The sequence below is a fragment of the Siphateles boraxobius genome, unplaced genomic scaffold (genome assembly GCF_051911475.1).
Source record: "Siphateles boraxobius isolate OS27281-9 unplaced genomic scaffold, OSU_SipBor_1 24, whole genome shotgun sequence".
NCBI lineage: Eukaryota > Metazoa > Chordata > Actinopteri > Cypriniformes > Leuciscidae > Siphateles > Siphateles boraxobius.
This window is the reverse complement of record NW_027508855.1, coordinates 1,897,679-1,914,348: the sequence shown is the minus strand read 5'-3', so window position 1 is coordinate 1,914,348 and position 16,670 is coordinate 1,897,679. Positions and strand designations below refer to the sequence as shown.

General features: G+C 37.1%; 1 protein-coding gene across 3 annotated transcripts in view; it reads right to left on the bottom strand.

Moving 5' to 3' along the window:
• eeig1b (estrogen-induced osteoclastogenesis regulator 1b) overlaps window positions 1-15,925 on the bottom strand; it is a 35,956-nt gene extending 20,031 nt beyond the window's left edge. The window contains exons 1-3 of one of the 3 annotated variants that reach the window (XM_077240716.1): window positions 15,419-15,925; window positions 15,121-15,167; window positions 14,749-15,044 (exon numbers count right to left, since the gene is read on the bottom strand). In XM_077240716.1, coding sequence (XP_077096831.1) covers window positions 14,749-14,894 — 146 coding nt within the window. In that variant the 5' untranslated portion in view covers window positions 14,895-15,044; window positions 15,121-15,167; window positions 15,419-15,925. The remainder of the gene's footprint in view (window positions 1-14,748; window positions 15,045-15,120; window positions 15,168-15,418) is intronic. The other 2 variants (XM_077240715.1, XM_077240714.1) reach the window with 2 other exon arrangements.
• Between the last annotated feature and the right edge of the window lie 745 nt (window positions 15,926-16,670).

Sequence of the window (16,670 nt, the reverse complement as noted above, 5' to 3'; positions counted from 1 at the left end):
CTACAGCAGAGGATATAAAACACTTGAGTGTGGATAATATTCTAGTGTTTAGCCTCATCCAATCTGGTGACAGCAATCGAATCAGCCTTTTAAACCGAGTGTTTGTTCTGAAATCTCGCTGATGTCTTTACATCTTTGCCCTTTAGTCAACACAAGGACAGCTTTTAAAATTCATCTGAATAATGTGTATTGGTTGTGTTTCAACAGACTCAACTGTAGCCTAAATTCCAACCCAAGAGTTAATCTGAGCCCATCTGTTTAGACAGACAGTTAGACAGACAGTGTTAAACCCATTCTCCTGTAGATCCACACAAACATGTGGTCAGAAACATGTTGTATTAGTGTGTTTGTGTGCATGTAAAGAGCACTGTAGCCTACATGCTGTAAGGTGGGCGTTACGGAAGGTCATGCGATTATAGGATGCATCATGAAACCCATTGAAACAAAAAAAATTTATGCAAATTATAATACTATGTATAAAATTGAGGCAAGGCATTGATTCAAGAGAGGATCTGATGCAGCTACTACAATTTTTTTTACAGACTATCCTACTGATTTTGATGGTATGGCAACACTACTTGGAGCACCAACTGTTATTTTACTCCAAAGATTTAGCTTTTATTTTGACAAAGGGCAAAATAAATGAGAACTACTGCGTTGGAAAAATAAAAACTATATACAACAATCACAGACATAGCTACCCAACAGGTTTCAGAAGAACTCTCCATAATTCTACACTTCTGCCTTTTTTGATTAGGACGGGATTCAAATCACAAACTCTGTTTATGAAACCTAACCTCCTTCAGGAAAACTAGTTCCATTTCAATAGGATCTGAACAGGACTTCTGTGTACACTGACGTTCAAAGGTTTTGGGATCTGTACGATTTTTAAAATGTTTTTGAAAGTCATTTCATTTTTTTGGTCAAAAATACAGTGACAACAGTAATATCAAGTTAAAAAAAAAATCAGGTTTTATTATCCTTATGAGGGCATAACCCCTAACTGGTACCCCAGCTGTAGGGTTTACCTGGACCACACAAACAAGATTGAATCAATCTACAGATTTAGTCACACAAAGGGATTTGCTTTTTATTGCATTATGTATTAAGCTCTCATATGCTGAGATTAAGGAGTAGTACCTGTGTTAGGGAACGGGGGCCAAGAAGAGAATGGTGGTATTGCAATGCAATCCAGCCCTTAGAGATTCCTGTGATGTTGGCATCTCACAGGTCCAGGCAGTGACACACAGCTACCACAAACTTCTCTCTCAATGTTGCCATTCAATACCGTTTGAGATTTAGGAGTGACAACCAAAAACAAATCTACTCTTACTAGAGGACCAGTGTTCTTAAACAAGTTCTAACTAATGTGTAAGCCTTCAGTCATACAAAAAGGAGAAATTATTTGACCTGCCTGAGGGTGCAAAGATTGTATCATATAGATAGATTGATCTGCCAAATTTTCTGCCAAGGGAGAAAATATATAATTTATATTTATTTTTCCTATTTTGAAAAGGAAAGTAGTTCATTAACGTTTATGGAGAGCAAATGTGAATACATTAATGCAAACAGCTAACCTAATGAACTTACTTTTGCATTTAACTTGATTAGTTCATTATTCTTCTGACATCTCAGAGCTAATTCAATAAAACAGTATGCATCATTGTCTCAGACAACACACATTTTCAAAAACATACAAAGTGTGTTTGTTGAGTTATCAACGGATTACTCCGTTACCAGGGTTGCTCAATTAAATCAGGAGTCTCAGGAATTTAATTAACCATGTGAAAGGCAAACCTAATAGGACTTTACATAATCAGTGACAGTGGCTAAACCTTGGACCTGAACGCAAAGTAAAAACTACCAATTCAAATGCCATTTTCCATAATTATGGTGAATTAAAATAAGTTAAATTAACTCAAACACATCACAAAAATGTTGTGCACTTAACCTCCAAAAATGGATGTGTCTCATTAAAATTAGCCTTAGAGAAGATGATGGAGACAGAAGCTCTGGTTCAAAACCTTAGTGAGCTGCCTACTGCCTTCTAAGACAGCATCTTAATATCTTGTAAGCACATGTGAACAATTTGGGACAATCTAATTACACAGTAACAATTAAAGATTGCAAGGGCATATTACTTACAAAAAATGGTGCATAAATGAATATATTTACAATACACACTGCAATATTTCATTAAAAATAGAAATTTAATTTAAAAAATAAGTCAATTTACATTTCATTGTGACTTCAAAGAACATGTTGCTAAGCTAACAGCATATTGAACATAAAGGTACATGAAGCACAAATATTAGGTAAAAATTAATTTGTAGTTACGTGGAACAATTTTTATTGATGCTTTTGTTTAAAGATTTATGTTTTTTAAGTTAACATTTCTCTCACCGAATGCACTTTTATTACATTTTCTCAATTAATTCTGGTACAGATGCATGAGCCAACAAATCGGGGACATGCTTATGACATCCTAAAAATTTGCATGCAGATTTTGGAACCAATTCACACTGTAACGACAGATGCTGACCAACGAGGACAATCATTAGATTACAGTACGTCAATTCTCAGACATACCACGACCCTATAAACAACCAAAAGCACAGACCAATGCCAACAGGAGTAACACATTGATCCGACAAAATGTGACAAAGTGACTGTTGCCGCTGGTCACGGTCTGTCGCTGTCAGTACATCAATATTGCACATTGGCAGTCACGCAGTAACGGCTGGTCATATTAGGGTAATATGTCGGGGTAGAAAATAAAAAGTAATGTGGGAACATTTCGAGAGAGTAAAGAATTACCACAAAAAGGTGTTGTGCAACCTCAAACATGACTTATTTAAAAGATGCAAGTAGTAACGTTAAGATAAATGTGCGCTAATATTAGACGCATATCCAAGTGTTCAAGTGGAGTGTGGAAGCTATAAGTTAAGTACCGCAATTTCTGCACGACATGTTTAACTTAACTTCCACGTCAATGACATCGGAGTGCATCTTCTCCAAGGTCGGCTTCATTGTGAGCAAGACACAGAGCTGCCTTCTCCCCGATGTGGACAAACAGTTTTTCCACTAACTTATAAACTAATGGCTTAAATGAACGACTAACAGTCGACTAGGAAAATCTTTAGTCTGGGGCAGTCCTGACTAGACATCCAGACACACAATCACAGAAATGGCCACAAAGACCCTCACATGCTGAACACTGGATCATAACCTGGCTCTTTTCCTCTCTGATAAGCTATGCAAATATCAGCCGGGGGCCTCTTGACATTATCATTGTTAGCTGTTGCATAAGAGGCACAGGAATGGCTGGAGTGGAGACCAGTCCTACATGCACTTTACATGTAACCCCCCGTGCAGCATTATTCACTGGAACAGAGGCCCTAATCACTGGGTTTTGAAATCAGAGCCTCTTCAATGCTGTAAGTGGACCCTGTGGACTACATTTGCCAACAAAACCTCACTTTATTTTAACCTCCTCACACAACCATTGGAATGGTTGTTGTGAAGGAGGTTTGGTGACATAGATAGGGACTCCAATTGACTTTAAAAAGCATGTTTAAACACTTATCAATAAGTAATCAATTGAACATTCAGCTGTGAGCTGAAGTCTGGAGGTCAAACTATAAAATTGTTTACATAGGCTCCAGGATCTCTGTGATTTTAGTCATCTCTCATTCCACTGGAATGGATCAGAACCCACGGGAAAGGCCAGACGCTCAGAGAAGAGCCAGAAACACTGATCAACGCAGATGAGAAAACCCAGCTCACTCTTTTTAAAGATGATTTATTGCCAATTACTGTTGTACGAGCAGTCAAACAATACAAAATGCCTCTGTTGTCACATGGAAAACTAACAAATATAAGATCAACTAAAAACAAAGACATCAAGATTGATGGCAATGCTTAAAAGAAAAACACCAGACTACTGAAATCTTTGAAACTCTATGAAATCAACTCCTGATTTTTGTAGCACAGGCAGACCAGCATGTACAGTGTCTCCTGACGTTAGTCACATTTCATTGCCATCATCCTATATAGGCCAATTTGCCATTCCATTCCTTCTTTCTTTCTCTTTCCTTCACGTGTCCATGGATCTGACTCAGGCTCTCTTAGCTCACTGAAAGATGGAGAGACCCAAAAATAAAATAAAAAAACACAAGTAGGAAAATAAAGGGGTTGTAAGAAGAACACTTTTGGATTGACAGATACAAACCATTTGTACTTAAAGTCACTGGTGGATTATTCCCAACAACCCTTAATAGTTCTGGGAAATTGTGGAGCTTTTTGTAAGTCAGAAGGCATTGTTGTTGTTATTGATCAAGCAAAGAATTCTTCTGCCGGTTGTTAATTTAAGCCTGTTTAGAGTGTAAACTCAAGTCAAATGATATAACATGACCTCAAGAGAGATGATTTATAAATTAAATTAAATTTTAGAAATTTTAAATTTTTATATGCTATATAATGGGGATGTAACGATTCACTCAACTCACGATGCGATATGATTCACGATACTGGTTTCACGATGCGATTTTCTCACGATTTTTTTAACAAGTGATTAATTCAAGAAATTATAAATGAAAAAGTGTCCCTTTTATTATTTCTCAGACAAAATGCTGCACATTTCTTTTTCATTTTGAAACATATTTGTCAAATAAAAAAACTACATTGAAATTTAAAAAAAAATGAAGGTTGTCTGGTCAAGAACAACTGGTCAAGAATTACACTAGCAAGAGTAAAATAAAAAACACATTTAGAAAAATATGCCAATAACCATCAATAAATTATATATATAAAAAAAAATATATCCATGTAAACATTTAGAGAAAGAGATCGTAAAATAAATACAACACCTGGTTGCCACGTAAACACTGGTGCACCTTGTGATCTCCGTGGCTCTCGCACTTGTTGTATTAATGCCTTTTATATGAAAACGGAGGTGACTTGTGCTTCTCACCGTGGTGACTATTATTAGTCTACGGAAAGTCAAAATGCCGCCACACCTCCGATTTGATGAGTCAATATCTACGCTTGCTGTCGCCATATTATGTTTGACGGCGCGTGCACACCAGTGAGGCACACACTGGCGCGGCGCGAGCCGAGCGTTTTCAGTCCATTCCTATAGAAGTTGAGCTTGGCTCACACAAGCTCAAGTTCCATGAATGAAGTGAAAACACTCGCTAGCTGCGCGCCAGTGTGTGCTTGCTGCTATTTTGCCTGTAAAGCGAGGTTCACAACTTCACAGAAGGCTACAGTAAACGCCCCTGCTTAAAACGTGTATCTCGATTCGTTTAACATTTCAACCGACTTGAATCGTCACACATTTTTATTGATTTTCAACCGGTTGCAAGTGTATCGTTACATACCTACTATATAAAGTATGTATAACATATAATGTATAGTATAGCATAGCATTAAATATAGATAAAAGTGGTTTAGAATTCTATAGGAATTGAGGAGTGCCAGCTGTGTTTTCCTCATTCAGCTGCTTGTCTTTTCAGTCAGGCATTCTCTATAAAACAGGCAAGACTAAACTTACCAATACTCTAAAAATAACTTTCTCCATGTAGCCAATGGGCTAAAAGCTTCAGTAATTACTGTGATTTAGAAATCTGTGTGTGTGTTATGAGGAATGTTAAACAGCCTAACATTATTTCTGAGTTATGTTTAAGGGTGACATTGAATGAATGACATTGAATTCGAATGAAAGGCTAGGGAAATTAAAGATTTGTCGCATTACATATATAATATTTGACCAAGGTGTTGATGACTAAATAAATTCCCACTTACTGCCATTGTAATATACTCCCATGTATACTATACTAATGCACTACTTGATTAAAGTTGCAATAAAATCTAAATTGACAGATTATTATAAATTATGTATTTGTGAACATAATTCATGTGCTACATTTACTTTTCCTCTCCCTCGCAAGCGGCATTGACCCAATCAATTTCCAATGGTCATTTCAAGTCCCGTTACACATTAACTTTTTCACTCAGATATGCATCATAATGGGGGGGGGGGGGGGGGGGGGGGTAATATTTTATATATATATATATATATATATATATATATATATGTATATATATTATCCAATGCAGGACTTGAAGAAGGGGTCTGGGATAAATTCACCAAGAGCAGTAGCCAATTTATGCCTCAAAAAGAATTTGACCTTTGATCTCACAAGCTCTCTGAGCTTGTCTATGAATGAGAGTTTACTGCTCCGAGATTGCAATCAGAGAGCAGATGTGTATGACAGCACATGCATCTGAAGTGGACAGGAATGGATTGAAGAGCAAGCAGAAGATAAAGCACAATGATTAGTCTCATAACGTGCAGAGGCAAAACCCCAGAAAAACATTGTTGGAGGGGAAAGAAAGACAAGTCTAAACAGACTACAATTTGCAGGAAGAACAAAATGTAAGGGCAGCAGGGTGCAAAGTCACTAGGTAATTCCTTTTCTTAAATGTTCAAATGGGTACTTAAAGCCAGAAATAATAAAATACTGGTGCAACATTACAGCCAGCTTAATGTCAGTCATTATTCAACTAAGGTGTTTTCTTCTTTCTGTGGTAGGTTCTCCCTGAACAAAGCTTTTGATTTAGGTTCGGTGAATGTAATGAAGTATCCAGATACTAGTGCTGTGCTTTGATGGTGCAAGCGTATTAAAGCACATGTTCATTTAATATAACCCAAATCTATCAGACAGGATTAGTCCCACACTGTACTGCAACAAAATGGCCATTAAGTACACTGATATAAAGTGTCAGACGCTGAAATGAACGAAGAATGTACTAGAATCACCAGAATGGTAACAATATCATGTTTCTTGCTGTTCAGAACTGTATGTATTGTACAAGTTTTCCCCTAAGCTTACAAAAAAGCTTACACACAAAAAAAAAAACCAGTTGGTTGGTGCGGCTATATTTTCATAATAGTAGGCTATACAATATCAAGGCTTGTAATTTAAATACAGTGACAGGTGTGGACAGACATAATGTCTGTTTCTTGTGCTGACAATAGAGCTTAGTCTACGCTGTTTTGAGAAATGTTTTAAACAGGCTGACTGAAGATTTGAGGTGTGTTTATTAAAGCTGTCAAGAAATACTGTCGTCTGCACTGGAGTGTTTGCATATAGTGCTGTGAGGGACAGAGGAACGTGTGAAGGGGAGAGAGGTCAATCAAGTGGACATTCCTAGCAATATGTTGCCTGTGAAACCCTGCAACTGAACTTTGACCCCCTGGAAACCTGTGACTACGCAAAACCAGGGAGCATAAGACACAGCTGTGAAAAAGCTGCGAGAACGTAACTCGAATACATATACTTGAACAGATCTGTATAGTACTGCAACAATATTTCCAATATGAGAAATAAGGATTGTGGTAAAACAAGCAAAACAAACTACATCTAAAACTATTAATTATGAAAACTCACTTTTTATCAGTCTTCCCCTTTCTTCCATATTTTCCCACAATATGCCCACAGACTGAGTTAATCTGAGATAGATTTACTATAGAGTAATGAATCTGAGTAAATGAGAGATAGTTCTTGACTTATGTTTCAGTGCACCACTGAGAGAAACTCCTTTCTGCCTAATGCTATTAGTCTGTGAAAGCATGATTTATATACAGTATTTTATATATTTGCATTACTGCACTTCATTATGGCACTATGACAGTACTGCAAATTTCCAAACTTGTTTTTTATTTCTTTACTTCTATTCTATTCTGTTTATTGTATGTATGCATGTATTTTATTGAGTGTATAGCAATAAAATAAAAAAAATAAAAAAATTGACCCCAAGCCATTGAACAGTAATGCATAAATTCTACATTAATGCATTTGGGTGGCATTTTTATCCAATGCGACTTGCATTGCATATATACATTTGATCACGTTCATACATTCGCTGTAAATCAAACTCATTGTGTTGTTGCTAATTTCATGCTCTACTGTTTGAGCTACATGAATGTTAAAGTTCAAGTTCGGTATTTTACACTTAAAGCCCTGTTTTAAGATTGTTTCTGATGAAATAGAACGGTTAAGATTGAAATTTGGACAAATGCTGCTGTCCCGAGAATTTTAGGTTTCTGTGTTAGCACCCCCCCACCTACACAATGGTTTCATAAGGGCACTGGAAGAATAATTCATAAAACGCATTAAACTTTAGTTTGCAAAGACGTGAAACTAGTGATGCACCGAATTGAAAATTTTGGGCCGAAACCGAAAATTTTGGATGCACTTGTCCGAAAACCGAAACCGAAAATGGCTTCTTTTAAAAACATATACTAATATATATATATATATATATACACATATACATACACACAGTACAAAACCTAAAATAAATATAAATAATGATACCAAATAATATTATTCTTCAAGTTTTGTTCCATCAAATAAAAAGGTTTTTTAACAGTTGTGCAAAAAGATCCACAATTATCTGAATAACTGCACACAAAATCACAGAATGGCAGTGGGCCTCTATTCTTCTGCTGCATGTAAACAATTTTTTACCAACATTTTAAATTGCTGTGCAAAACAATGCAAAACAACATTGCAAAAACAGCACTAGAACTTAATCCAAACTCAAACTGTAAACAACATGTAAGCCTATGTAGCCTTAGGAAACACAGTTGTGCAGTGTTACGCAAATTTTAATGTAACTGCTATACACAGAAAATTGGACTGGGGATCTTACATAAGCTAAGGTCTCTCGCTCTCTCCCTGTCCGGCGTGCGCGCGCTACACGGTTTGGAGCACGAGATCTTGCTCGCTCGTTCTTCCTGGAGGTTTGAACTAATTTGCAGGCATCAGGGAGCCGCTATCAATATGTGGGAGACATCCCTATCTTTGATTGGCAGACGTGTGATAACAGCTTGACCGTGAGTGAAACCAAAGCGCTTGCGCACGGATGGGAGGGGCGGGGGACATTCATTTTTGGTTTACGTTTTCGGCTGTTTTTTTATTATTTCGGCACGAAACCGAAAATGCCATTTTCGGCCGAACATTTTCGGCGGCCGAAATTTCGGTGCACCCCTACGTGAAACTCACTGAGTGGTCTGGGGTGTTCACTGATATGCTTACAAAAAAAATCACTGCAAAAGATGCTTTCCAACAGGTGTTTTACCATTCGTTGTAAAACTGTGGACCTATTTTTCCAAACGCCTCAAACCCGGACATTCTTCCGTTGAGAGCTTGTATAATAGACACTCCAGCCCAGTTGGTGGCGATAATGCACCTTTGCCAATGTTTGGATAGCGTAGCCTACGATACCGCGACTGCATAAGACTACAGAAAGAACTACAGAACAAAACTTGAAGAATAATACTATTTGGTATCATTATTTATATTTATTTTAGGTTTTGTACTGTGTGTATGTATATATATATATATATATATATATATATATTAGTATATGTTTTTAAAAGAAGCCATTTTCGGTTTCGGTTTTCGGACAAGTGCATCCAAAATTTTCGGTTTCGGCCCAAAATTTTCAATTCGGTGCATCACTAGTTTCACGTCTTTGCAAACTAAAGTTTAATGCGTTTTATGAATGATTCTTCCAGTGCCCCTATGAAAGCATTGTGTAGGTGGGGGGGTGCTACCACAGAAACCAAAAATTCTCGGGACAGCAGCATTTGTCCAAATTTCAATCTTAACCGTTCTATTTAATCAGAAACGATCTTAAAACAGGACTTTAAGTGTAAAATACCGAACTTGTCCTTTAAGTGTTGCCACTGTAATAAAAAATATCCCTGTGTGTCGTTTTCTTATATTATCTTAAAACATGAAAAGAGAAGTGGGGATGTTTCTGATAGAGATTGTAAGGATTATTGATATAAGAGATCTCTGCCATTGTATTTTGCTTTTACAGTACACAATTTCTCACTGGTATTCTTTCGTTTTTAAAATAAGATAGTTTTAAAAACGAAAATTTTTGATAGTCATCAGTGTATTGTTGTGCATATAAACACCAAATGCAAGTTGAGTGGATTTTTTTTTACCAGCTTTATCATCTGCCAAGCGAAAATCTTAAGTTAAATTGCTTTAAGTAATAGCACATTTTTCCTCAACAAAAAACACAATTTCAGATATAAAAAGATAAGAGCTAAGTTATGTGCCAGTGTTTAGACGTATAACAGCAATCACCACTAATCATTGACTAATTGATCTTTGTAAAATGGTAGCTGATGTCTAAAAGGAGGGCAGACAGTGCAAAGTCCAGTTAAGACACCCCAACTGTTTACCTACATCTGTTTGGTTCACAGCAATCTATTTCATGAATAGTTTACAGGAGGCAGTTTAGAAGCCTCAGTCTGTCCCCGCTGAGAGAAGGTGCACCGCTGAGTCTCAGCTGCTAATCTCATTGAGTAGTTGTAGCCCAATAACACCGCGACCTGTGCGGGATGAGACCCTTGTTCCTCTGCCCGCTTGTGCTTCGTAAGCAAGCCGGCAGCACATGCCAGGAACTTAACTAGCAACCTTATGGTGTGTGTAGTCACCAGAAGAATTGAACTTCTGAACTATGAGACACCCCAATACAGATCTTACAGACCACTTTATGTATGTGAAAAGAGAAAATTAGACAAGCAGGTGAGAAAAATCACCATTCATGATTGTAATGCAAAAAAACTATTGAGCATGAACCTGTAGACTGCAGACAGAATGTGTTGTTTTTGTGGTGCATTGTGGGAGAGATACGCACTTCATTAACATTATGCCATATGTGTATGAATCGACTGCATCTGGAGTCTCAGATAAGCCGTATAATATATGGTAGAAATATAATATTGACATTGAGTCTTTGAGTGTATGAGAAAGCCAGAAAAGCAGCCAGAGAAACACTTATCAGTCAGCTATAAACACTAATAAATAACCTTTAACAAATTAAAGGCTAAAATCAATCTTCTGTCTATTGAGCTTTTGATTTAACCAGAAAAGATGGTCTAAGAAAAGGTGTGGAAACCATTCACTTCCTTTCTTAGCTTACATGCTCCTTAAAGGTGCATGGGCAATCCAATCATTTTGGATGTGTGTTTGTGGGTGTGCTGTATACCCAAAGTGCCACATTCTCAAAGGTTTCATTTGATACCCTGTTGCTAAGATACTAAACACAAAACAGACGTGAATGCACATGAATGGGTTCTAGGCAGTGAAAAAGAGAATGATTTGTTTTCATAATCCTCCAGTGTCAATTAGAATAAAATGTCTGTCTGTTTCGGGGTGTAACTCTTACCGTGGAATCTAAAGAATGAGGTTCTGCTCGATTTGTCAAAGCCGCCATGATGCAAATATCACACACTGAGCAGAGAGAAACCGGATACTCTTTCTTTCTTCAGCTTTCTCTTTGTTCATTTAAGAACGTCATTCAGCACCAAAAGATTAAATATAAAACAAAAACATCTTAAGAAAGTAGTGGTCAACGATATTGATTGTACAGTGGCCAAAGCCAATACCTAGACATATCTAGACAAGGTTAATGTACATATAATTAGAATATGTACACTACCATTCAAATGTTTGGAGTCGGTAAGATTTTTCATGTTTTCAATAGAAGTCTCTTGCGCTCACCAAGGCTGCATTTATTTGATTAAAATACAGTAAAAACTGTAAAATTTAAAGATTTAAAATCTTTTGAACAGTAGTGTGTAAATAAATAAATAAATAAAAATTGGCCAGAATTTGTGTAATTTTCTTAATGGATAATGAATAAGGCATATTTTCAAGTAAATTGAGAAAATATTTTCTATCTTTTTTCCCTTTTTTTGACATGTAATATACCTGATACATACCCCAAATCATCAATATCAAATTGAACCGAAATCGGAATTGAATCGAATAGCAAACTTGTGAATCAAAATCGAATTAAATCGTGAAATTTGTGTCGATACCTCCTAGCTATTGCCCAATGCCAATAATCCCAAAATGCCTTGACTGAATGACCTAGTGTGGGCTCAGAAAATTACAATTATTAAGACTTTATAGTTAACATTATAGTTATTGTCTTTGGTGAGAATGGGCCTTAATTCTTCTGCAGAAATAAACCTGTTAGAATCAAAGGCACATGGCTGCTTGAGTATTTATCATCTGTGGAAGGCAGAGGAACAGAACCGGAAGGAAGAGAGATGATCACCCCCGTAATGATTACAATTACAGAGAAATTTCATCAAAAACTATCCATCAATGGAGAGACTAGGGCACACGCACACGCACACACACCAGTTGCCTTAGAAACCACAGCTGCTTTATAATCTCTACCACAATAATGATATACCTTAAGAAAATCTGCAAAAAGAGAGATTTATAACTCAATCTAGAATCTTTCAGCAAGATCTTTTAAGGTTTGGATGCTAATCAGAAACAGGAAGTGCAAAAAAAAAAAAGAAGATGACCAGCCAACAGCAGTGATAACGGTTTGCATAAGTTGATGTAGTTCACTATCATGACTTTGAATGTCTGAATGGGACCTTTAACTGCATGTGCCCGCTTCTGTCAGCACCCTCTCTTCCTTCAAGCTTCACTGCCCTTTGTCCACTTGGCACCTCTGGACACCTCTGGAAACTAATGACTTCTGTGTCTACATCCTCATCATCCACCCCAGCAATTTATATCATCACATTGATCTCCCAATTAAAATGCAAACCTGAACCGCGGAAAAGCTGGAGAACAAGTCTGAGATCATATTAAAGAGGCAAGATCTTCCACATTGATAGTACTACTATTGGTCTGTCATCAGTCTAAGAGATGACTCCTGTCAATCAAGCACTCCATGAACTCAATCCACACTGATAAAGAGGACAGAAGGATGAAGAAACGTGAGAGAAAAGAATGAGCGAGGGGAGGAGGGCAGAGGGAAACAGGACCGTGGCATAGTCAGACAAACGGCTCTCTGTTTGGACTATCACTGAAGTCTCTGTCCTGTTTTTCGCTTTCTCTCTCTCACCCTCTTTTTCTCCTTCGTGCATTACTCCTCTATCCATCTTGAATTCCACTTCCAGTTCCTATCCAGTTTTATTTTCACTATCTCTCTAGAAATTACCACACACTCTGTTTCTGCTATCTATCCAATCTAATCTCTTTATCAATACATCTGAGGAATGATGGTGTTGGGACATTCATGACATAACCCTCTTCTCCCTCCTCACATTAGATACACAAGGCATTGTGCAGAATGAATGCAGAGGCCATCTCAGTGCACTAGAACCAGAGCACTCACTGTGCCTGGCACCGCCAGCAAGTCAATGCGCCCACACAATATACCACCCCCAGTCATATGCCACTAAAAACAACTTCACAACACAAGAGAACTTCAAATAGACTGACACATTTTTGGCCTCTAGAGTTACTGTTTCTCATGCTCCCCGAGTTGTCGCTAGCGGGGCTGAAGGTGGTTCTAGGGGAGACCACTATACATTTTGTGTGGATTATTTGATGAACAGAAAGTTCACAAGAACACCATTAATTTAAAATAAAGATATTTTGTAACAATGTAAAATTAAAGTCTTTACTGTCGCTTTTGATCAATTTAATGCATCCTTGCCGAAAAAAAATATCATATCTATCCATCTGTGTGTGTTTGTGTGTAGACACTCACACATATATAAATAAAATATTTTATTCATAAAAATAAATACAAATATTTTTTACATTTTTAAATTAGAATTATTTTAATAATTTAAAAAAAAAATACTTTATCTATAAAAAATATTATATGTACATACATCTCATTTCAAGTCTACCACCAAACTGCCCTTTTATTCTCAATACTAGATCAATGTGAACGTTTGAAAAAAAAAAAGATCAAACCAATTATCTCGAAATTTTGACCTATCTCAGATAGCAGCAAAACTGTTTTGAGTCCAGAATAGGGTAAAACATTTTAAAGTGAAGAAATAATAATGCATTCAACACATCAGGTGCAAGATTCATTAAACAGTCTTTATGGCATTCACATGCTGGAATAATAACCCCACTGGTCATCACACAAGACTGTTGATTCACTCAGATTTACTAATGGACCTTCATTATTCTAATTAGGCTGTGTCTGATCAGACTTGCCCAACTGTGAGTTTAATCTAAGAGCTTAAGCCTCAATTTATAAACAACCGTGCCACTGACATATGTGTGCTATCATCTTAAACCACAGTCAAAGCGCAGGAATGTGTTTAGGATTAGTCACGAGCAAAAGAAATCGTGAAAATTGACGTGATTCAGGCTGTCTGTGTGCAATGATCAAAAGAGAAAATCCTTTACCTGGGTAAACAATGTAAAGAATGGCATAGTGGTTTGACCCTGACCCTTAAAAAATGTCTTGGCTTTTGATGCGAGACATGTTCAAGAGACCCCCAAAGCAACCTGTGTGGTCTTCTAAGTGCATTTTAAATGGACTCAAAAATTGTTCAGAGCTGCAGGGCGGGCCAAGTAAAAACCCAAGGTCTGAACTCTAAACAAGTGTTCCTCGTGAAACATACACCAAAGACAACAGCAGAAGAAGAAGAATGATAATGATAATAATAATAATAAACAAAAAAACTTTTTTCAACAGATCATCGTCCATTAAAAATCATACCATGTTAAGCACAGTTTAAACCGAGTGAAAAGTAACAGTGGTGTCTGATAAAAAGATACCACAGTTTTTACTGCCCTAGCAACTGTTTTATTTGGCAGAAACCATGGGAACTTTTGTGTTGGGCCCAATACAGTCAGAGAGAACCCCAAATCTTACCTGGATGAAGCAATGGAAAAGTCTCCACCATCCAAAAGTCTGATTTTGCAGAAGAGCATCCCATTCACAAACGGCACAGCCGTGAGCTCCTCCAGGGTGAAGTGTATCTGAAACTTGAACTTCTTCTTTTTTATTAAAAACGCCATATTCTTTAAAGACCGAACTTTAGATGTTAGAGGTAGACGAATATAGGGAAATTCGTTTCTTTTAATCTGGTGCCTGGAAGTTCTTCTCAATGTATGTGCTTTGGTTCAGCATCTCTGAGAGGACTGAAGCTGTCCAGAGGAACCTGGGGTCTAAAACAGTGGAAAATCATTAGACATTAGAAAGACATGAAACCAAATAAACATTAGAAACTACATCATAACTTACCTTAAAACCAATAGAGGGTCAGCACTGTGGGAAGGCTACAGTCTTTGCTGAAAAGCAAACACATTCCCTGGAGAGTTAGTTACCTTGAAGAAATCCATAATATCCAGGTGAAAAGATCCTTGGGACTCCACTGGCAACATTCACATAATCAAGGAAAATGTAGTATGCTCATTGAGAGCTACTGACAATATTTAGGTAAATGAACATCATCTTCTCTCTCTTTAATTGAAAGTAACGTTAGTCGGCTGTTGTTTCATGTCGTAAGTGAACATTTGAATAGAGACAGTTGAATACTTACGACTACGTCGATGAGCAGTTTTCATATGGAAGCCAGGACAGAAATCACTGGACGGAACGATTTAGAAAACGACCCATAATATAATTACTAACCAGATGTAAATCGTATCGAAATCAACTGTTTAGCGTTGAGTCAAAAGACTGACTGACTGACTGCTCAGGACTGAAACAGCCTCTGGCTCTTTTAGTGAACTCCAATAAGCGCCGCCTCCATGGACGCGTGGATTTCCCTAAATACAGCCAGCAGTTCAGGTCACAGAGAGCGTTTGAAACTCCCGTTACATCCACAAGAGCGCAACAGTACTTCGACTTCACTGTAAAGCCAACAAATCGCACGATATGTTGAGTTCAGGCGCGTTGTTTAGCTTTGCCATTATGTAGGTTATGATGCTAGCTTTGTAGATGCATCAATAGGCCTAATACAAGAATTCCCCAATAAAACCCTCAGCGGCTTCATGAGAGGACGAAACCATCAAACGTTCGTGTTCGTGTTGTCAAGGAGAATCCTAGTAAATGAGGATTTCGCGCGCTTGTGTGATTTGCTTAGGTTTTGTTCTAAAATGACTGTAGCGCCATCTCGTGGCCGCATACTTGCTAATGCTTTTGTCATTTTGCTCGTAGCCTCCCTATCAAATTTACATAAAAGACAGTGGCTTACAGAGATAATACAATGTAAATCATTGAATGCTAGGCAGTGTGAAAGACAAATAATTTATACATGAATTATTTAGCTGTTAGCTAATTTACAAACAGTTTTTTTTCTAGCCTTTGTGATTTTGTATTTCAAACTTTTTGTTAATATTAAATTTATTTTAAAAATGTATTACGACACACTCGGCTGTTCTAGCAGTGGTGAACTCATTATTAACACTACTAACACATATTGGTTTAATATTGCCTTAATATTCATAAAAAAAGATCCAAGTGTGCTTGCCTTGCACACACAAGGAATTTACCTTGCTGTTGAAGCTTCTACATATAGGCTATAACAAGACACATAATAACATTTAAGAATATATATATAATAAAGACACAGATAGGTTTAGTCAGAATAAACATTTACAGATAATGAACTTCTTCGCAGTATTGTGAATAAAAATATGAGTGAAATAGGACTAAATTAATTTACAAGGATATTGTACAAAAAAGTGGGGTATTGCACTTGGAAGACATTTGACTGTTCAACAGGTAAATAGCATGTGTGAAGAAACTATTCCTTCGCCTATGTTCTAGTGCTGATGCGCCGTCTGAAC